The following is a 22,644-nucleotide window of genomic DNA, read 5'->3' as shown; positions in this document are numbered from 1 at the left end:
TTGTGCACTAAAAGGTTGGTGGGTTTTTGCAAAGGCTGTAAAACAAAATTGCAAACTGACATGGAAAATGTGAAGAGCCGCAATGAAGATTTGAAAATATATATATGAGAAACTAACATCAATGGAATCATCTATTCCTTGAGGCACCTTATCAGCTTGGGTCCCAAGTGGACTTCCAAGGAGAGATATTTGCTCAATGAAAAGTAATACAGTGGTACCTTGGGATGCGAACTGGATCTGTTCTGGAGCCCCGTTCACATCCTGAATGGAATGCAAGATGCGATGGCATGTCTGTGCGTGCGCGAGTCGCGTTTCGCTGTTTCCACACATGCACGTGGCGTCATTTTGAGCGTCTGTGCATGCGCAAGTGGCGAAACCCGGAAGTGCAACTCGAACGCATTAAACCCAAAGCACATTCAACTCAAGGTATGAGTGTAATAATAATAATAATTTATTATTTATACCCTGCCCATCTGGCTGGGCCTCCCCAGCCACTCCGGGCGGCTTCCAACAAAAGATTAAAAGCCCCAATTTTTCATAGCAAGTGGGCTGCAATAATGCTTCAGCATGGAAGCTGTGAGCTGCACACTGCCATGTTGCGCGGGAAAGGGGAAGAAGGAGCAGGGCCAAAATTTCACACACACACACACACACCCTGCAGCTCTTGCACTACATTCCCAAAACCAACTAAGTGAGGTGCTGGATTTTGGGAAGAAGATCCTAGCACCCTCCCACCTCCTTCCCAAAGCTCGGAAAGCATTAACCTAGGTTTGGGGAAGGAGGCGGGGTTACTCTAGGACAAGCATAGGCAAACTTGGCCCTCTGGATGTTTTGGGACTACAATTCCCACCATCCCTGACCACTGGTCCTGTTAGCTAGGGATCATGAGAGTTGTAGTCCCAAAACATTTGGATGGCTGAGTTTGCCTATGCCTGCTCTAGGACCCTGTCAATTACCCCCTTTCCAAAGCCCAGCACCTCGTTTAACCAGCTTTGGGAAGCCAGTGGGAGGGCTGCGGCGAGGGGGGGGCCTGTCAAATGTTGCATTGGACCAGCCTGTACTAACTTGTACACATTTGTGAGACCGGGTATTCTTACACAGCTGAAGAGTTGCAGAAGGACATATTGAAATAAGAATAACAATGGCATCTATTCTTATATATTGCTAAGTTGTACTTGGTTCATGTGAGTGTTCCTTTTGCATAGAAAACCACAGGGCTTGTAAGCTCTTGAAGGCAGAACCCAACAAACAGTGTCTCTTATTTTATGTAGCCTTCATCCCTACGCCGAGTTAGCATTGCAACCTTGCCTAGGAATACTGGAAATGCTGTTTTGCCGCTGGTATGTAGGCATTTTCCAGTACCGATAGTTTATTACCATTGATGTATCGGATACATACATGCTGAACTCTCCTCTCCTTTTTTCTCCAAAGGCCCAGTTAAATGAAACGGATGGAAGTGACAAAAGTGACAAATTCAACAGGCGCCCTAGTTGGTAAGAAAGGAGTTTGTGTGGTTGAAAGAGATGGATATGCACTGTGTGTGTTCACTAATACCTTTAAAATGTTTGGAATTCAAGTGCCGTATTTTCCGGCGTATAAGACGACTGGGTGTATGATGACCCCCAACTTTTCCAGTTAAAATACAGAGTTTGGGATATACACGTCGTATAAGACTACCCCTCTTCCAACGCACACCAAATAAAAATTTTAAAAACCAGTCTCCAGTTCGGCTCGGAAATCTGCTCCACTTCCCAGTGGCCCGGGGGGGTGGGCCTGGCCTGGCCGGGTCCGTTTAAATGGAGGAGCAAGCCAGATGGCTTCCTCTTTGGCTCGCTTCCTCAATCGCTAGGACGTCGCTGAACTTCGCTCGGTTATTGCTTTTGTCGGACCTGCTGAAGCATTTGGGGGGGATTTTTTACTGCTTTTGTTGAGCCGCTCTTGTGGAATTTGCTAGTGGTCTACTACCAGGAAAGTAGGGTCGTTCTGTTGCTGGTGATTGGGGGGGGGCTTCTGGAGCCAATTTTCAAGCGTATTCCTGCTTCATTTAGAGAGCTTGATGTCCTCTAATTAAATTTGCTGTCGTTTTGTCCTTTGGTGGGGAGTTGCTGCAGGAGCTGCTGCTGTAGCCGGTGTACAAGACGACCCCTGACTTTTGAGAAGATTTCCCTGGGTTGAAAAGTAGTCTTATACGCCAGAAAATACAGTACTTCAGTTCCCAATACAGGCAGGAGCTATATTGTGAAACATGCTTCTGGGACCCTAGCCTAGTGAAATGTATCTGAACTTGGACACCACCTATTGAAATGCCTTCATACTGGCCTTTTGAGCAGGTTTGAATACAATGATTTGGAATGTCAGGAAGAAACACATTTGCTCCTCTCTCTTCTGTGCTAAGGTAAAGGTAAAGGTAAAGGTACCCCTGCCCGTACGGGCCAGTCTTGACAGACTCTGGGGTTGTGCGCCCATCTCACTCAAGAGGCCAGGGGCCAGCGCTGTCCGGAGACACTTCCGGGTCACGTGGCCAGCGTGACAAAGCTGCATCTGGCGAGCCAGAGCCGCACACGGAAACGCCGTTTACCTTCCCGCTGGTAAGCGGTCCCTATTTATCTACTTGCACCCGGAGGTGCTTTTGAACTGCTAGGTTGGCAGGCGCTGGGACCGAGCAGCGGGAGCGCACCCCGCTGCAGGGATTCGAACCGCTGACCTTTCGATTGGCAAGTCCTAGGCGCTGAGGCTTTAACCCACAGCGCCACCTGCGTCCTCTCTTCTGTGCTAAGAAAACTATTATTATTATTTAGCATTATTTGTTCAATGTACATACCGCCCTTTATCAAAAGATCCCAGGGCAGTGTGCAGCATTAAAAGCACATTACGGAACATCAGTGATAAAAGCATAGTAAAAAGTATACTGACAGGCAGCCTAATCATAAAATAGTCATCGTAATAGCTACATTTTCGCAGGCCATAGATTATTTAATGTGGCATGTTTTTGCCTGGCATCTAAAGATATATAATAACAGCTCCAGGCAAACTTCTTTGGAAGAACAGTTTGAGGGAAATGTGCGTACAAGCCCATGCATTTGTAAAAAAATAACATACCGAAATGCATTGTGTTGGGGGGAAATGGCTGGTGCATATTAGTCAAACCCAGATACAAAATTGTATGTTGTAGGAGAAAATAATGCTAAAATGCTTGTGAATTTTTGTCGATTTTTTTAAAATAAAAAAACACACAAATTGTTGCAGAAAGATGAGAGAAGCTTGAATGATATGTCCAACCTTACTTGTGATTAACTGCCCCACAACACGTAGTTTAGCTTTTGTGTGATAAATCCATAATGTTCTGCATTAGGGAGGTGTCTGGACCTTCCTTTCACCGCTGCCGAAGGTATTCTGCATATATGGCAATGATCTGCTCCCAGGGTCGGATTTAGGTTTGATGAGGCCCTAAGCTACTGAAGGCAGTGGGGCCCTTTCTATGTCCAGCTGTCCTTGGTCAACAACAAATTGCCCGTTTTTTGCGTTGAACATATGCTATATGGTCATTTATGGACCTAGTAGGTATCTATTTGCACATAACAAAATATGTATTTTATCAAAGTAATTGTTTGAAATACAGTTAAGAAGTATATTAATAGTGAAATACAATAAAGAAGAGGTATAGTAATAGTGAAATAATTATTAAGCTCTAACTTAAAATGATTTTTTTATATGATTATTGCTTTCATTTTATGGATCAATGGTCTCATTAGATAGTAAAATTCATGTTAAATTGCTGTTTTAGGGGTTGTTTTTAAAACTCTAGAATGGATTAATCCATTTTGCATTGCTTTCTATGGGAAAGCCGGCCTTGGTTTTGGTACACTTTGGTTTTGGAACGGACTTCCGGAACGGATTAAGTTTGAGAACCAAGGAACCACTGTACAGTGGTACCTCACGTTACAGATGCTTCAGGTTATGGACTTTGCTAACCCAGAAATAGTACCTCGGGTTAAGAACTTTGCTTCAGGATGAGAACAGAAATCGTGCTCCGGCAGCGCGGCGGCAGCAGGAGGCCCCATTAGCTAAAGTGGTGCTTCAGGTTAAGAACAGTTTCAGGTTAAGAACAGACCTCCGGAACAAATTAAGTACTTAACCCACTGTATATAGGTACCACTGTATATAGAAATGAGCAAACCAGTGATATTTTGGGGAGCAGGCTAGCAGGCGGGGCCCATGACTTCCATCATAGGAGCCTACACAACACAACACAAAACAAAACACGGTTGCTGTATGTGGGTTTTATTCTATTTGTTTTTTATCTTATATTTTTGAAATGTACAACCAGGTTTGTTTTTCCTTTATTTTGGGGGGGGGCCCCAAGAGAGTGGGGCCCTAACCTATAGCTTGTTTAGCTTATGCATAAATCTGGCAGCGTCTGCTCTGCAAGGGCAAAGTAACCAGATCCAACCTCTTCTTCCAACAGGGGCTTAATGGGAGCAAAGCAAGGTGAGAAGCGCCCTTTGTTGCAGAGGTACGTAAGTTCGCCTTCCTGGGCTGAGTCGGAGGAAGAGCACACTGAGCCCAAGTAAGTTTCTATGCTTCTTGCACATTGTCTGGCCCTAGAAGCCAATGTCAAAATTGTACCTCATATGTCTCCCCCCCCCCCCCGCCAGGGTATTGCTTTCTGATGAATGGTGGTAATTGTTTTCCTCCTAACTCCCTACCTAGAAAGCACCTGTGTATCTGGGAGTTGTAGTCTAGAACACCTGGAGGTCACTGCTAAGTCTGGGGGAAGAGAATTTGATTCAGTTCACATTTAAAGGCAAACCTGCCTAATTCGAAATTTGCACTTCTCCAAATTGTGCAATGTTGTTTCCGAGCCATGTAATGGGCACAAAAATCTATATGGGAAAAGCGTGAGTAGAAATGCATATGTTAGTGAAGATAACATACAAAATGCACTGCGTTAGGGGGAAATTGGTTTGCAGAGTCTAATAAGAGAAATTAAATGCAAAGTTGTGTCTATTAGAAGAAATTCACCGATGAATGAAAAAATTTGTTGCAAACTGATGTGGAGTTCTGAAACTTAAAAAAGAGAAATGGAAATGGACAGATTGGTCCATTCAGAGTTGGATAACCTTGGTTTAAGCTATAGTTTATATAGCACATTTGTGTGTGAGAGATGAAAGTTTCTGCGAGTTCCTTATATCAAGAGATCATCCAATGGAAATATTTTGAAGGAGTAGCGTCTCCCCATAAGCTTCTTTCCAAAAGTTACACATGTCCAGAGAAGGTGATTGCAAGTACCTGAGATACTGGTCCTTCTCTATAGTGGCCCCTTTTTTTGTCTTGCTCCCTTCCAAGCCAGCGTATTTTAGTCCATTAAGAAAGCCTGCTTTATATTCACTGTCAGAGCTGCCTCTGGGTCCCAGCTCACAGAGGACCAACGCCCGGTTGATGTAATGTACAAAAGTCTTTATTGAAGTTTAGTTTCCATTTCAAACCCCAGAGCGTGCAGCCCTACGTCTTGACTCTAGATCGGCGAAGTCCCCTCTGAGTCACTATCCCTTCCGCACCAGTTTAAGATCCTAGCCCGGCTCCACCTCCTGCGCTGTTCCTTCCTCCTCTGGGTCCTTCTGCCCCCTGGCGTTTCCTCCTTCCTGGACTCTTCTGACGCTGACCCCCCTGAGTCTTGCCCTTCCTTCCGGCGGGCTTTAGGACCTGGCTCCCTATCCGGGCTACCTGCTGTGCCGCTCGCCTGTACATTTGAACTTGGCACGCGCGCCCAGCCTGTGACTTTCCTCTTGACCGTTTCCCCGCTCTCCGATGGAGGCGTGGTCAATCCTGACTCATCTCCTCTCTCTGGTGGTGAGAACACTGGTCCCGATGCCTGGGACTCCTCCCCCCCCACTGCGCTCTGGTGGGGAAGCTGGTCCTGATTTCCAACTGCTGCTCAGGGAGTCCCCGCTGGCCCCTTCCTTCTGGGGTTTCCCCCTTGGCACCCCCCTTGCCCTGGCCATCGGCGCTCCTTTCTGTGAATCTTCCGATTCACTGGAGAGACTCGTGGAATCTCTCTGACCACTGTCACTGCCTACACCCCCCTTGGATTCCTCCTCACTCTCCATTTGCTCCATCTCCTGTGTCTCTGCTCCTGAACCCCTGAAATTCACTTTAAAAACAAAAAACAAGTTTTTAATGTTTGAAGTTTTATTCTGTTTTTAGTCCTCTGTTGGGAGCCGCCCAGAGTGGATGGGGAAACCCAGCCAGATGGGCGGGGTATAAATAATAAAAATTATTGTTTTTATTATTATTGAAAGTTTTTGTGGTCTAGATACTGTCTAGACCAGGGGTAGCTAACATAGTACTCTTTGGGCTCCAATTCCAAAGTTGGAAAATGCTGTTGGGCTTGATTCTTGCTTGCAGGCTTCCCAGAGGCCTCTGTGAGAACTGGATGCGGCAATTGACCCTATTGAGTGGAGTGGTTCTTAACTCTTAAGTCAATGGTCACAAATGGTGGGAACAGTATTTGGAGGTCACCAAGGTGGCGACCCCGGATCCGGACCATGATATCAAAGCTGTCTGTAGGCTTTCTCTTGTTGGTATTTGTAGTTGGCTGTACAATTTCAATTAAAGCTTAACTGCCTGCTGTTGGACTGGGTTGTGTTTAATATTGTGAGCTGCCTTGGGGGCCAGTTTGGCTGGGCAGATGGATTAAAGCTGTAAGGATGATAATATTCTGGAGGAAAAGCATTGGGAAGGAAATGTTGCAGAGGAATAGAAACTTTGCATTTGGCAAATCCCTCTTATGCCCTCCGGGAATCTTGTGTAGCAACCTGAAGCACATAAGGTAGTTAATAATAATAATAATAATAAAATATTATTTATATCCCACCCTCCCCAGCCGAAGCCGGGCTCCGAGTGGCTAACAACAGTAAAATAATACAGCATTCTAAAATCAATTCATTATAAAAGCAGTTCAAATCAAATTGATGGCAACCATTGGGCTAGAGTTCTGTGAAGAATTACCAAAGGAGGGGGTCAGGCTGTGCCTGGTGGAACAGCTCTGTCTTGCAGGCCCTGAGGAAGGATGTCAAGTCCCACAGGGCCCTAGTCTCTTGTGACAGAGCGTTCCACCAGATCGGGGCCACAGCCGAAAAAGCCCTGGCTCTGGTTGAGGCCAGCCTAACCTCCTTGTGGCCCGGGACCTCCAAGATGTTTTTGTTTGAAGACCGTAAGGTCCTCCGTGGGACATACCAGGAGAGGCGGTCCCGTAGGTACGAGGGTCCTAGACCGTATAGTTCCCCCTCATACGGTTGCAATGAAAAAGGGAGGAGCATTTGAGGGACTAATCCTTTTGCCAAAGCAATGCATAATCTCGCCAGCCGACGGCACCCTTACATGAAATTCTCCCTTACAGAAACACTCCCTTGGAACCACCGGCTCCAGAGACGCGAGGAAGCAAAGCTTGGAAACTGAGCGAAAAGGAAAGCAGCTCATCAAAATGGGGGCTGCACTCACTGTAAGTAGCAGAGGGAAAGGGCATGCTTGGAATTTGGGGGTTTTCAAGCGACTGAATCAGTCGGTGGCAGCAAATAAAGGCAACTTCTGAGCAGGGAGGGGGAGGAATTCAGCTCACATTTAAAGGTGAACATACACATGGTGTGGCCGGCGTTTGTTTCTGATGTCCACCAACATGGAAGAGATTTCCCATTGCCCACGCAGATCCTGGGAGAGGTTAACAACATTACGTTGTTAAATTGTGGGGCTGTAATGTTAAGACACAGATCCTGACTCCCCCCCCCTTCTTTTGTCCTCTGTTCCTCGCCTACCTACCCATTTTGGTCCATTTCTGATGGCGACTCAACCATCCTAAAACCAAAATTCTAAAAAGGGAAATTGGAGCACATTTCAGCAGGTCCTCGCTCCATGAATCCAGTGAAGATCTTCAGATTTACTTTAGCACATGCTGCAACACAACAAGTTGCTGCAAGTATTGATCGCCTATGCTGTTGCCAACTGAGTCCTAGCCTAAAGCACCAAAAGTCTCCTCCCCACATGCTTTTGTTGAATTGTCTCTTTAAATGTGAAGGTTCATTATTGTTCCACAAGATGTGTATTTCTTTAAGGGCCAGAGCAAAGAACGTGACCTAGTTTTACAGCTGTGAAGCAGTATAGCAGGTGCTGTTAAGTTATGTTAATTAAACTGTTGGGTATAGTATATAAAGAGCAACACCTAGCTCTCTCTGTTCCCTGGTGGTTGGGTTGGTGGATGGGTCATGCTTACTGATATATTATAATTAATGTAAAATGAGTTTTTGTTATTAAAACCTAGCTACAGTTATTTTAGGGACGCGGGTGGTGCTGTGGGTTAAACCACAGAGCCTAGGACTTGCCGATCGAAAGGTCGGCGGTTCGAATCTCCACAAAGGGGTGAGCTTCCGTTGCTCGGTCCCTGCTCCTGCCCACCTAGCATTTCGAAAGCACGTCAAAGTGCAAGTAGATAAATAGGTACCGCTCCGGCGGGAAGGTTAACGGCGTTTCTGTGCGCTGCTCTGGTTCTCCAGAAGTGGCATAGCCATGCTGGCCACATGACCTGGAAGCTGTACGCCGGCTCCCTCAGCCAGTAAAGCGAGATGAGCGCCGCAACCCCAGAGTCGGCCATGACTGGACCTAATGGTCAGGGGTCACCTTTTACCTTAGTTATTTTGTGTTGCTTGTAATGTGTGGTCTCCCCAGCACGCCTTCTGCAGTACAACTAGTCTGCAGATAGCCACCATCTTTTTCCTCCCTACAGGTATAGCAGATTCTCCTCTTGGGCCTCCTCTCTCCAGATTACCATCTGCAGGACCAGCAAGACTCTCTTCGTCTCCATCTTTGCGGTGGTGCTCCTTGCTGTTCTTTCCACCTTCCTCCTGGGCTTCTCCTTCCAGAGGCCAGCAGAAGGAGCCCCTGTCGGGACAGGCGACGCTTGGACATCTGTGCAGCAGCTGCTGTGGCCATATACTCGCCTCCAGCACCAAGCTCCACCTCCCGTATAATTCACTGGTGGGAGTTCAAGATGAGGTCCCTTTTGGACATCAAGATGGGGAGCTGTCCTGCCATGTGGTTTTCAATGGGCAGGTGCAAAGGGGTAGAAAATATTTCAAGCTCTCTGAACTTTTAACATCATCCAAGGTCCCCATGCAGCTTCCAGATGCAACATCTCAATTTTTCTGGAGGCCCTGCCCTTGCAAGTTATTTCCTGATAATTCAGTTCAAAACGAAACACAGTTTGATGCTTTCTGGCACCTTCTGAATTTTTAAAAATCTCTCTTCCCTCCCTCCCCCAAATTGTACCGAAGCTGCAAGCTCTTAGGAAACGTGTTTTAGGAAACACTTGGGAGTGAATATAGTTTGTCCACAACAGATTACAAAGTATGGTATTTATTTTTTTCTGGAGGAAAAAATGCATCTGAAATGTTGAACCTGTCGCAAACGTCAACCTCTTATTTTATTGACAGGAGTGTCTTCGACTCAATAAAGTTCTTAAGCGGTGCATGGCTTCTCAAGAGTACGTTAGTAGCTTGGTAGACAGCAGTAGCTGGTACACGACGTCGATGAATAGATGGTGGGCCTGCCTAATTCTCTCCATTGCTTCTTCGCTGCCAAAGTCTTTGATCAGGTGGTAAAGGGTGGAGTGGAATTCCGTGTCCTCTGCTATATTCTTTGAGAAGTTGTCACTTTCCTCGGTGAGCTGGAGCCTCTGAGCTCTCTGCCCGTTGAACATCAGGAGGGCCCATTCTTTATCCCATACTGGCTCTTTTGTAAGGTGTTCACAGATCTACCGACAGGACAGGCAGGAGTTGTTACAGCCAACAACCTGATGGGCTTGGAAGTAGTAATGTTTGTTTGTTTAGAAAAATGGGGGGCTGGAGGGTGGCACCAAAATCTCCTTTTTTCAGAGGGGCTAACCTGTGGGACGGGACACGGGTGGTGCTGTGGGTTAAACCACAGAGCCTAGGGCTTTCCGATCAGAAGGTCGGCAGTTTGAATCCCCGCGCCAGGGTGAGCTGCTGTTGCTCGGTCCCTGCTCCTGCCAACCTAGCAGTTCAAAAGCACGTCAAAGTGCAAGTAGATAAATAGGTACCGCTCCGGCGGGAAGATAAACGGCCTTTCCGTGCGCTGCTCTGGTTCGCCAGAAGCGGCTTAGTCATGCTGGCCACATGACCCGGAAGCTGTGGCCAGTATGACTAAGCCGCTTCTGGCGAACCAGAGCAGCGCATGGAAAGGCCATTTACCTTCCTGCCGGAGCAGTACCTATTTATCTACTTGCACTTTGACGTGCTTTCAAACTGCTAGGTTGGCAGGAGCAGGGACCGAACAACGGGCGCTCACCCAGTCACAGGATTCGAACCGCCGACCTTCTGATCGGCAAGTCCTAGGCTCTGTGGTTTAGACTACAGCGCCACCCGTGTCCCTCATGTAATGCTATACAGTGGTACCTCGGGTTACATACGCTTCAGGTTACATACACTTTAGGTTACAGACTCCACTAACCCAGAAATATTACCTCGGGTTAAGAACTTTGCTTCAAGATGAGAACAGAAATTGTGCAGCGGCAGCAGGAGGCCCCATTAGCTAAAGTGGTGCTTCAGGTTAAGAACAGTTTCAGGTTAAGAATGGACCTCCAGAACGAATTAAGTACTTAACCCAAGGTACCACTGTACAACCATGGTTTAAACCAGTGTTTCCCAAACTTGGGTTTCCAGCTATTCTTGGAATCCCATCCTCCCTAGCGAGCAAGACCAGTGGTCAGGGATGATGGGAATTGTAGTCCAAAAGCAGCTGGAGACCCAAGTTTGGTTTGCTTAACCCTGTGTTTCCCAGAGTGCAAAGGGGAAGCCAGGCACCATTCTGATCCCTGACGCAGGGTTAGCGATGACAGCACACTCACCATCAGCACTGGGTGTCTATGTCCAGATTCTGAGAGGGCAAAATGCCTCTACCAGGTGGTCTTCTCTTCCTACCTTGCCCCCCCCCCCGACCACCATCAATGGCTACCTACTTGCACAGGAGATGAGGGCAAGGCACATGAAAGCTGCCTGCTCCTGTTTGTAGAATGCAGGGAGGGAGCTTGAAAACGAAACCAAAAGTAGCATAGCCCATACGTACCCTGAAGACCACATTTTCCTCTCCGCTCAGCAAGTTCCACTTGCTCCAGCTGAAGGCAAAGGAAGATGCGATGAGTGCCATTTGCTGGTAACTGGTGATTTCTGCTAAAAGTGTCTGAAAACAAGTAGATAGAAACAGAAGACTGAAACACCTCTCCACCTGAAAGCATTCGACATCGTCTCTCTTTAATGGAAGGTGGGATCTTGTGTACTCTATGCTCCCAGATCAATAAAATAAATGTTGGCCATCGCTCTCAACATGAGGCATGCAAACACAAACCACCACTCTATGTTTACTTGTTATAACAGGGAACCAGGCAGAGGGCCTTCTCGGTAGTGGCACCCACCCTGTGGAACACACTCCCACCAGATGTCAAAGAGAACAACAACTACCAGTCTTTTAGAAGACATCTGAAGGCAGACCTGTTTAGGGAAGCTTTTAACGTTTGATGCATTACTGTATTTTGTTGGAAGCCGCCCAGAGTGGCTGGGGAAGCCCAGCTAGATGGGCGAGGTATAAATAACAAATTATTATTATAACATGCAAAGACAGGCTCCAATGGATTGAGCAGACAAGACCAATCGTGGGTCCAGCGGTCAAGAAGGCGGTTTCTGCACACGCTGTAGAAGGAAGTCAAGGGCAGATGGGGCTCATCAACCTGGGAAGGTAGCCCATCTAGGAGAAGGAAAACCCTAAACCTCCACTGCCTTTTGTGATATCTTTGGGAAAAGAAAAGGCTCGGGAGAAAACCCCATACAAATCCTGAGTGGAGTCCCTAAGACAGTTGGATGGTACACCAGATTCCAACAATTCCTGCAGCCAGGCTGCTACTAAATGTCTTGCTCTGCTTTTCACATCAGTGAGGCTGAGATGGGGGTCTTCTCATATGGGCACCCAAGGACCTCTGTATACACTGCCTAGCCTTGCACCCGTGGAGGTACACTCCATTGTCCCCCGAGACAGACAGATGCCAACAACATATAAAGGTAAGGAGGATGGGGCAGAGCTGCAGAAAGCTCTGGCCTTCCAGGTTTGGCTGGGCAACAATTCTCACCACCCTTGGATAATGGAGCCATGCTGGCTTGGGCTGATGGGGCTACAGAAATTCATATCTAAGTTCTGTATTCTAGCACAGAATATATTTTAATATGGGGGGGGCGTGTTCCAATGCACACATTTCTAAATGTATTTTATCCTACAATACACCCTTCAAAATGCATTTGGTTCATTTTTGAGCCCAAAATCCATTGCAAAATCCATTCTGAACACGAATCAGCTCAGATTGCTTCAGAATGCTGAATGGGTGCAATTCTCCATCTGTAGTTGAGAGTTTGCATAATTTCCAATGATAAAAGGTAAAGGGACCCCTGACCATTAGGTCCAGTCGTGACCGACTCTGGGGTTGCGGCGCTCATCTCGCTTTATTGGCCGAGGGAGCCGGCATACAGCTTCTGGGTCATGTGGCCAGCATGACTAAGCCACTTTTGGCGAACCAGAGCAGCACATGGAAACGCCATTTACCTTCCCGCTGGAGCAGTACCTATTTATCTACTTGCACTTTGACGTGCTTTCGAACTGCTAGGTTGGCAGGAGCAGGGACCGAGCAATGGGAGCTCACCCCGTCACGGGGATTCGAATCGCCAACATTCTGATCGGTAAGCCCTAGGCTCTGTGGTTTAACCCACAGCGATACTTTAGGCTAATGTGCCTTCTCCACTCAAGTTTCGTTTTGACCTTCCTGGTCATCTATTTGGCAGCTCAGCTTTTCGTTTCCATTCACGCTTTTTGTACACTGCCCTGGACTCTTCTGAAAAATGAGGCATTGCAACCAAAAGTAAAATATGAATGGATGTAGACATTTAGCCCTGGTCTCTTACCTTTTTGTTGATGGAGACATACTTAGGAGAGTATTCCTCCGGGAAGATGTTCATTCCAGCCCTTTTCAGAGCAATGGTGAGAGCTAGGGGGCTCATCCACACCCCTCTCAGGTCAGAGAGAAGAGTGGTGTCTTCCATGGTGGTGATTCCAGCTAACATACACTGATTGAGCTGCCTCCGGGAGCAAAGCAAGGGTTATCATCAGTTTGCTGCCATCATGCCATAAACATCTGGCAGCCAATGCACACTTCTTCCTCTGCCCTCCCAAATTGAAGATGGAAGGGCACTTTCCACCTTACAGAAGAGGAGGGTTACTTCTGGAGTACAGGGAAATATCGCACTGCCAGCCGGCGAATCTGCGGCACCCCAGTGCTGTTAAGACTCCAACTCCCATCAGCCCCAGCTTAGCATGGCCACAGGTCACAGATGATGGGAGTTGCAGACAGGCAACATCTTGAAAGCCACCGATTCCACATTCCTGGCTATTCTCAGAGAGGAGCCGGTGTTCAACATCCTTCTCTCCCAGAGTCTCTGATGTGGGCATGGATGTAAACAAGCCCACGACAGCAAGTCAAATGGAGGTGAGGCATTCCCTTTGCAAGAGCAGATAGTTCTGTTGTGGCACAGAAGCAAAAGCAGCTGAAAAATGCAATGCAGGCCAATTCGGGACGTCTGACTGTAAAAAGATACAGGTGGCCACCCTGTAACTAACTTTACATTGCAGATGTAAATAATAAATTTAAGAACTACTACATGGGTGGTGCTATGGGTTAAACCACAGAGCCTAGGGCTTTCCGATCAGAAGGTCAGCGGTTTGAATCCCTACGACGGGGTGAGCTCCCGTTACTTGGTCCCTGCTCCTGCCAACCTAGCAGTTCAAAAGCATGCCAGTGCAAGTAGATAAATAGGTACTGCTCCGTCAGGAAGGTAAATGGCGTTTCCGTGCCCCAGATTTGTCCGCGGCTGGACCTAATGGTCGGGGGTCCCTTTACCTTTTACCAATCAGTATGCAGGGCAGATAGGATGTATATGTTGGCATCTATGTGCCAGGGAACCACAGGCCACTGGGAAGCTAAACTCTTGCAGTCCCTCCCCTGATCACACACCCATTGGAGATTATGCATATTGGCTGGGAAATGTGCACAATTCCCCCTTTATTTCATTTTATTCATTTATTAAATTTGTTTGAAACCCTTCATCCATAGATCTCAGGGCAGTTCACAACCTAATGGACAGATTATGGGCACGTTCTACATGAGGCCTGGTGAATGTGCACAATGACTGGCTGTTATGCACATTAACCACTCAATGTACTGGATAAGAAGTAGGGTAGAATTGTCCCTACACCTATTTTTCCTTGTATGGCCACAAGTAAAAGGGCTAGAGGAATACTTTTTCTTTTAAAAAAGAAAAGAAGGAAAGTTTTTATTTTTAAAAAGCTCTAAAAAGGCCCCTGAAATATCCTGCAAACTCTATGATCCTGCAAACTCTATGCCCCTAAGTCCCACTGCATTGTGCAGGACTTCCTTCCTAGTTAACATACAGACGGAATTGGGCTACACGATGAAGTGGTATACCTTGATTTGAATCTGCACCTCAGCGAAGGTGGTGAGGATGGTGAGGAAGGCTTCGTCGGTCCCATTGGGCCGGAGTTCCCACGACTGGTAGGGCATGTTGAGGTGAGCGTCTTGCATCAGCGTTACAGTGAAGAAGCCGTTCATTTTGAAAGCGATCTCTTTCTCTTGCATGTTGTACACCACATCCCCAATGTCGTCCGTTCTCCAATATTTCGCTTTCAAAGGAACAAAGGAAGAGGGTTTTGTTTGAGGAAGAGTGGTGCATGCTCTAGTTATCTCCCGCTTGGACTACCGCAATGCGCTCTACGTGGGGCTACCTTTGAAGGTGACTCGGAAACTACAACTAATCCAGAATGCAGCAGCTAGGCTGGTGACTGGGGGCAGCCGCCGAGACCACATAACATCGGTCTTGAAAGACCTACACTGGCTCCCAGTACGTTTCCAAGCACAATTCAAAGTGTTGGTGCTGACCTTTAAAGCCCTAAACGGCCTCGGTCCAGTATACCTGAAGGAGCATCTCCACCCCCATTGCTCTGCCCAGACGCTGAGGTGCTGAGGTCCAGCACCGAGGGCCTTCTGGTGGTTCCCTCACTGCGAGAAGCTTAGCTACAGGGAACCAGGAAGAGGGCCTTCTCGGTAGTGGCACCTGCCCTGTGGAACGCCCTCCCATCAGATGTCAAAGCGATAAACAACTATCTGACATTCAGAAGACATCTTAAGGCAGCCCTGTTCAGGGAAGCTTTTAATGTGTGACATTTTAGTGTATTATTGGTCTCTGTGGAAGCCGCCCAGAGTGGCTGGGGAAACCCAGCCAGATGGGCAGGGCATAAATAATATATTATTATTATTATTATTATTAACCAGCCTGGAAGCAAAACTGGACCGGGCACAGGTCCCAGCTTGACCCACGCGGCCAATCCCCCCCCGTCCCCGTCCCCAGCCCATCTGCCCCACATGTGACAGCAGGTGTGGGGCAGATAGAGTTATGGCTGCAAAGGATCGACCAAGAACTATGCATTCTCAATTGCTCCTTTTGCAAGTGGAGCTTCCTGTCAATGCTGATTAGCAAGCCCTGCTTGGATCAACGCTTACAGGAAAGCCGAAAGCAAAAAATATGACTTTGCCACTGCTGGTCTGAATTCAAATTAGTGATGCAGGGGATATTATTCAGAAAGCAAAACATTACCCTGGGTCATCTGACATTGTTCTAATCTCAGCAACTGATGAGTGGGCAACCTTCAAAATGACCTGCAGGGGGTGGGGCGGTCAGAATCCAGCCCACTGGCCAGAATTTGTTCCTCACCCCGTTTTAGTTGGAGATCCCCCCAGGACAGAAACTATCAAAGCGCGTTCTCTGCCATCCTTCCCTTCCCCCGAAATGTTCAGGACAAATGTTCCCCAATGTTGCGCGTCTGACACCTGCCTGTGGCACGTGCGAAGCTGTTTCCCCCTCCGTTGTTTACTCATTCTGAAACGGTATACAGTGGTACCTCAGGTTAAGAACTTAATTCATTCCGGAGGTCCGTTCTTAACCTGAAGCACCACTTTAGCTAATGGGGCCTCCCGCTGCCGCACGATTTCTGTTCTCATCCTGAACAGTGGCGTAGCGTGGGGGGTGCAGGGGGGCCGGTCGCACCAGGCGCAACATCTGGGGGTTAGGGTAAGGGGGCGCGAATCCACGGGTTAGGGGGCGCAAATTACTTGCCTTGCCCCGGGTGCTGACAACCCACACTACACCACTGATCCTGAAGCAAAGTTCTTAACCCGAGGTACTATTTCTGGGTTAGCGGAGCCTGTAACCTGAAGCGTCTGTAACCCAAGGTACCACTGTATTTTTTCTATCCTTTTAATAAAGCATTCAAATGCACTGCAAAGTGTAGACAGAGGTTTTAGCTGTCTATCATCTTCACTTTACCAGGAATACCTCTGGGCATCATTTGGAGGTCTGGTGGGGAGGTGGGCAGGAGGTGATTAACCCTTTTCTTGGAGGAGGTGTGCAACTCATACTGATTTCTACACACACACAGAGAGAGAGAGAGAGAGAGAGAGAGAGAGAGAGAGAGAGAGAGAGGCCTATTTGTAACCTGCAAGGCAGCTGGAGGTAAAAAATAATTGTATGGAGAAAGAGTGGCAGAGGAGAACTGACAGGGCGAGAAAGGGTTAAGCAATCCCGATCCGCCAGTTCTCCCCCTGCAAACGCTCTACCCCTCCATTGGCGTCACCAGGTAGATAAAGGCTGGAATTGAGCAACTGGTTACATCAGCCATTTATGGGCGTATCAGACCTTTGGCATCCCATCTTGCAATCAGAGGCTCTTCAAAATAGATCACGCTGTCAAGCAGTCGGACCGTGAGCCCTACAGTCACGGAAGAAGGATCCTCATTTTCGTCACATGTTGCCTCGTAGGGATAGATCTCCAAGCCTGTATCCAGCACCTTTGGCAAGTAGCAGAGAAGACGCAACAGCCGTGTTTGTTAAGAATCATTCAGTTGTCTACAGTTGTCTTTGATTTTGCACCGTGAAACATCACTGCAGTCTGGAAAATGGTCCTATTTCACCCAGCAAGTCAGGCTCACTTCTGATTTGCATTCCCAAGCAACCAAATATATTTATTGGCTTGGAAGTACGAATTTCAGTAGCCTGAGCCGCTCATTTCAGATGTGAGGGGCTAAAGTTCAAAACATTTTTTCCCCATCCAGATCAAAACTTAAGCTGGAGGAGAACCCAAATCTCCCTCCTCTGCCAAATTTCATTTCTGAATCGCTTCCCGTGAAGCCGCTTCATGATAACAGGACTGTGAAATCCACAGTAAAAGCTATATATATATATAAACAAATCCTTCATATACAAACGCGTTTTTAAAAAGAAAAACATCATCAAAAATAATGAATTTCAAATCCAATGCAGATACCAAATGAGATTTAAAAATCTCCACTGAAAAGGCTGCTTAAAAAGGAAGGTTTCCAACAGGCTTTGAAATGACAACAACAAAGATGGTGCCTGTCTGATACATAGTGGGAGGGAGTTTCAAAAGGTAAGGGGCCACCAAGTTAAAGGCCAAGTTCCTACAGTGGGCACAACAGACCTTCTGATAAGGCAGCATCTGGAACATTCCCTCTGCTGCAGAGCACAGGAGACCATCTTTTCTGTATCCTGGTCCCAAGCTGTATAGGAATTTGAACACCAGTACCTTGAACTCGGGATGCAGGTGGCGCTGTGGGTTAAACCACAGAGCCTAGGGCTTGCCGATCAGAAGGTTGGCAGTTCAAATCCCCACGACGGGGTGAGCTCCCGTGGCTCGGTCCCTGCTCCTGCCCACCTAGCAGTTCGAAAGCACGTCAAAGTGCAAGTAGATAAATAGGTACCCCTCCGGCGGGAAGGTAAACAGTGTTTCCGTGCGCTGCTCTGGTTCACCAGAAGCAGCTTAGTCCTGCTGGCCACATGACCCAGAAGCTGTACACCGGCTCCCTCGGACAGTAAAGCGAGATGAGAGCCGCAACCCCAGAGTCGGACACGACTGGACCTAATGGCCAGGGGTCCCTTTACCTTTACCTAGTCCTCATGGATCTTCTTCCTTGCCTTCCACCCCCAACAACCCAGTGTCCAGGTGAGAAGGGCTCTTTTGGCAAGCAAAGCACATTTCTACTCATTTCCTCTTAAGATGAAACTCACTTCCACCATGGTCCAGCCTTTGACGAGTTTGGCTTGAGGCGGGAGCTTCAGGGCATCAAAATAGTAAACTCCGCCCACTGGCATGAACTGGTTCAAATCCACGACGTGCTCTTCCAAAGGTTCGGTTTCGCTGGTGCCAATGATCCGCAGGGATGAGATGTGAACTGGGGGAGGAAAACCCCACCCACTGTTAGTGTATGCAAGTTTATGCATGCAGAGAAAAAGGACAAGAAAGGGTTGATTTGGGTGTGCTTGCCCCCTGCAGCTGGTCAAGCGTGAGTCAGCAAACTTGTGGGAGTGAGTCAGCACAAAATAAAGTACACTGTAAATACCCTTCTATTTGTGGCAAGTTAGCCTTTGGCTATAATCTGTGTTAGATAGCTACAGGGAGGACGTGTTAATGGAAATACCTTTTATTAATGACCTTACCCAAACTGTCTGGGGCATGGGTAGGCAAACTAAGGTCCAGGGGCCGGATCTGGCCCAATCGCCTTCTAAATCCGGCCCACAGACGGTCCAGGAATCAGCGTGTTTTTACATGAGTAGAATGTGTGCTTTTATTTAAAATGCATCTCTGGGTTATTTTTGGGGCATAGGAATTCGTTCATTTCCCCCCAAAAAAATACAGTCCGGCCCCCGCAAGGTCTGAGGGACAGTGGACCAGCCCCCTGCTGAAAAAGTTTGCTGACCCCTAATTTATTTATTTTTTGGGTCCCAAATTGATTCGGGCTTTAAATACAAATAGAATCCTAGAATTGTAGGATCAGAAGGGATCCCAAAGGGTCATCGAGTCGAACCCCCTGCGATGCAGAAATCACAGAGTGAAGAACAAACACTGGCCATGTTTGGCACGATACATTGACAAAAACATTGACTGCAAAGTATCAGTAAATGTATTCCAGATACAGTCGTACCTCGGAAGTCGAACGGGATCTGTTCCGGAAGTCCGTTCGACTTCCAAAACATTCGACTTCCAAAGTGTGGCTTCTGATTGGCTGCCGGAAGCTGCTGCAGCAAATCAGAAGCCACGGAAGCCCCATCAGACGTTCGGCTTCCAAAAGGGCGTTTGAAAACCAGAACACTCATTTCCGGTTTTCGATTGTTTGAGAACCGAGGTACGGTTGTATCAGAAATTATCAGTTGCAATGACTGAGTTAAAAAGGCAAACATTATTATTATTATTATTAGTAGTAGTAGTAGTAGTATTAATTACAGTAGTACGTCGGGTTAAGTACTTAATTCATTCTGGAGGTCCGTTCTTAACCTGAAGCACTACTTTAGCTAATGGGGCCTCCTGCTGCCACTGCACCACTGCAGTCCAATGGTTGCCATTAATTTGATTCTGAATTGATTTTAGAATGAATTGATTTTAGAATGTATTTCAATTAAATGATTATGATTTTATGTAAACTGCGTTATTTATACTGTTGTTAGCCGCTCTTAGCCCAGCTTCAGCTGGGGAGGGCAGGATATAAATAAATTATTATTATTATTATTATTATCACATGGGCCAGTTCTGGGACAGCTCAGTTGTTAGAGACTTTTAATCTCAGGGTCATGGGTTTGAGCCCCACATGGGGCAAAAGATTCCTGCATTGCAGGGGGTTGGACTAGGTGACCCTCCAACTCTATAGTTCTATGATTCCTTGACTACATCCTCATCCCTGCTTTAAACCAACACCATTATTCAACAGTCAGCGCACAGAAAGCTTGACTGAGTACCTCTGGAAACAGATTTCAAGATGTTGGAGCTCTTGTCAAAAACTTTGCCCGCACTCCCCTCCTCTTCGCTGGTGCTCTTCGTTTCCGAGATGGAGGAGTTATGCAGGGCACTCTGAAAACAATAAACAAACACCTTGCTGCAGATGTGGTCTGCTACATCCTTTGTTAGGGAAACTGTGGATGGGAAACTTCTCAGGGCACAATGAGGGCTAGGGTCTTGACTTCATCTCTGCAGTCGTTTTCAAATAAACTTTACTAGTGCAGATTATCAATACACAATCTACATGTCCAAAGTACTAAGAGCGTCCATATTTAAAGAACTAATTTTTTAATCTTTTATATAAAAAATAAACCATTTTACCATTACAGAGCAAAAAAATAAACGTTATAGACAGATGTCAATGAAACTAAAAGGCTGCAGGTACTTCAGCTGGTATCTGACGTGTTCTTCATTTTGTTTAAAGCTTTTGAATTTTCCTTGAATACCTTAATTTCATATCCATATAGGAGCACATGATCAGTTCCCTGCCCTGAAATTCCCAACTCTCCTTTGATGAAAGATACCAGGTTCCACTCACAAATACTTCTGCTAAACCTCTCTCCCTCCTTAAGGAGAGCCTCTAGTTTAACAATATTAAACTTCCTCATTAAGTCAAATTTATTCATCTGATTTCTTGCTCTCTCACACACACACCTTGGCATGAGTCAGGTATTCCATCTAGACTCATGAAATATAGAGCCTGATGTTGTTGGTTTACTCTTGTGTGCTCTTTTAGATAGTTTAGTAAACACAACAGAAGATCTAAGGGCACAGAATATCTCTTGGAGAACTGTGGAAACCAGTTGACAAAATGTTTCCCCTTTATTACACATGCCCAAAAGGGGGGGGGGAGGGGGCCAGAATCTCCCAGTGCCAGTACCTGCTCCACTGTGTAATATTACCGCACAGGGTTATCCAATGAAATTTAATGGCAGGAAGTTCCGGGCATACAAAATAAAGGATTTCTTTACACAGTGCAAAAGCGAAGACGTGATGCCGCGAAGACGTGATGATAACCGTTAGCTTAAATGGCTTTAAAAGTGGGGGGCAAGGCTAATTCACATAGGACAGGTCTATCCATGGCTATTAGCCATAGCAAAATTGTTATGTACTGAGCTGAATCCCAGTACAATAAGATCCAGAATGCAGCAGTCTGATTGGCCTGCAGGAGCAGCCAGTCAGGCTCCTGGATGAAGTGAATCAGCAACCTGATTGGCCTGCAGGAGCAGCCAATCAGGCATCTGGAGGAGGTGAATCCGCAACCTGATTGGCCTGCAGGAGCAGCCCGGAATTAACCAATCACGTGGGGCCCATTGTGTAAATAATGTACAGTGGTGCCTCGCAAGATGACAAGAATCCGTTCCGCGAGTCTCTTCGTCTAGCTGTTTTTTCGTCTTGCAAAGCAAGCCCATTGACAGCTTAGCGGATTAGCGCTAATAGCGGCTTAGCTGCTTTTAGCGGCTTATTGGCTTAGCAGATAAGCGGATAAGCGGCTTAGCGGCTTAGAAAAAGGGGGGGAGGGGAAAAACCCCGCAGGAACTCGCAAGACATTTTCGTCTTGCGAAGCAAGCCCATAGGAAATTCGTTTTGCGAAGCGCCTCCAAAACGGAAAACCCTTTCGTCTAGCAGGTTTTCCGTCTTGCGGGGCACCACTGTATATATAGCTAGACATTTTGGGGATAGTTTCATTCATTGTTGCTATAAGCTGAATAAAGAACATGAAATTCACACTCAATTCCAAGTATATTTTAAAAATGGAACTTTTATATACAGAGGTGAGCTTTTCGGTCCACAATCTCGGTGGACAGTGTGCCTGGAGGTCCTGGGCTGCCCAGACAACAAGACCCCACCCCCCTCGGCCTCACTGATGTGGTTCAAAGGAAAGCAGAGCAAGACAATTGGCACCAGCTTGGCTACAGAAGTTGCCGGAAGGAGGCAGACAAGGCGCCATCCAACCATCTTAGGGATTGCGCTCCAAATTTGTGTAGGGTTTGCTCCTTAGCCTTTTCTTCTCCCAAAAATGTTCCACAAGGCAGCGGGTCCCCCGGCCCCCCAGGTTTACTCCCAAAGGCTATCGCACGAATGAGTACACCCTTCTGCAAATTAATTGAAACAAAACATGTTTTCTATCTGTACTCAAAACAAACACGAAAAGTCAGTTGGTCATTATGGTGTCGGAAGCCTGCAGCCAACAGAAGGAATGATGCGCTCGCCGCAATATATTGAGGTTCTACAAAGGAGTGTTATTCCAGAGCTGGAAAAGAGGTATCCTGACGGTACTGGCATATTGCAGCAGCACCTAGCCCCCTGTCGCACGTCGAAAGCGGTGAAGAAATTCATGACAGAGCAGCAAATACAGGTACTTGATTGGCCAGGGAACTCCCCGGACGTAGATCCCATTGAGAACTTGTGGGCTATATGCAAAAGTCACCTCTGTGCTGCAGACTGTACGACTACGGAGAAGCTCATTCAGGCACTCATTCAAGTATGGTACAGGGATCCAAAAATCAACAGTGACTGTTCAAAACTAGTAGACTCCATGCCAAACCGTGTTCAAGTGCTGCTTAAAAATAGTGGAGGTCATATCCATTACTAATGTATGTATACAGTGGTACCTCAGGTT

The 22,644-nt window shown here is 46.9% G+C and overlaps 3 protein-coding genes across 7 annotated transcripts in view; 2 read left to right on the top strand and 1 right to left on the bottom strand.

Moving 5' to 3' along the window:
* The window catches only part of IRAG2 (inositol 1,4,5-triphosphate receptor associated 2), a gene marked incomplete at its 5' end in the record, with an annotated part of 60,686 nt that extends 51,169 nt beyond the window's left edge, over nucleotides 1-9,517 (top strand). The window contains 5 exons of the mRNA XM_083699668.1: nucleotides 1,272-1,340; nucleotides 1,432-1,493; nucleotides 4,466-4,567; nucleotides 7,400-7,501; nucleotides 8,777-9,517. Coding sequence (XP_083555794.1) covers nucleotides 1,272-1,340; nucleotides 1,432-1,493; nucleotides 4,466-4,567; nucleotides 7,400-7,501; nucleotides 8,777-9,020 — 579 coding nt within the window. The 3' untranslated portion in view covers nucleotides 9,021-9,517. The remainder of the gene's footprint in view (nucleotides 1-1,271; nucleotides 1,341-1,431; nucleotides 1,494-4,465; nucleotides 4,568-7,399; nucleotides 7,502-8,776) is intronic.
* The window catches only part of GYS2 (glycogen synthase 2), a 147,635-nt gene extending 129,806 nt beyond the window's left edge, over nucleotides 1-17,829 (top strand). Inside the window, exon 17 of the mRNA XM_083700289.1 lies at nucleotides 17,796-17,829. The gene's annotated coding sequence lies outside the window, so the exon portion shown is untranslated. The remainder of the gene's footprint in view (nucleotides 1-17,795) is intronic.
* Nucleotides 9,390-22,644, bottom strand: part of LOC310825973 (GTPase KRas) — a 79,486-nt gene continuing 66,231 nt past the window's right edge. For all 5 annotated transcript variants that reach the window (XM_083700271.1, XM_083700270.1, XM_083700274.1 and 2 more), the window contains 7 exons: nucleotides 19,982-20,093; nucleotides 18,260-18,423; nucleotides 16,872-17,022; nucleotides 14,588-14,802; nucleotides 13,011-13,181; nucleotides 11,134-11,247; nucleotides 9,390-9,802 (listed from right to left, as the gene is read on the bottom strand). In XM_083700271.1, coding sequence (XP_083556397.1) covers nucleotides 9,527-9,802; nucleotides 11,134-11,247; nucleotides 13,011-13,181; nucleotides 14,588-14,802; nucleotides 16,872-17,022; nucleotides 18,260-18,423; nucleotides 19,982-20,093 — 1,203 coding nt within the window. In that variant the 3' untranslated portion in view covers nucleotides 9,390-9,526. The remainder of the gene's footprint in view (nucleotides 9,803-11,133; nucleotides 11,248-13,010; nucleotides 13,182-14,587; nucleotides 14,803-16,871; nucleotides 17,023-18,259; nucleotides 18,424-19,981; nucleotides 20,094-22,644) is intronic.

This window comes from Podarcis gaigeae, assembly GCF_964106915.1.
Source record: "Podarcis gaigeae genome assembly, chromosome: 10".
Taxonomy (NCBI): domain Eukaryota; kingdom Metazoa; phylum Chordata; class Lepidosauria; order Squamata; family Lacertidae; genus Podarcis; species Podarcis gaigeae.
Note: the sequence above shows the minus strand (reverse complement) of the source record. Positions and strands in the feature narration are given on the sequence as shown.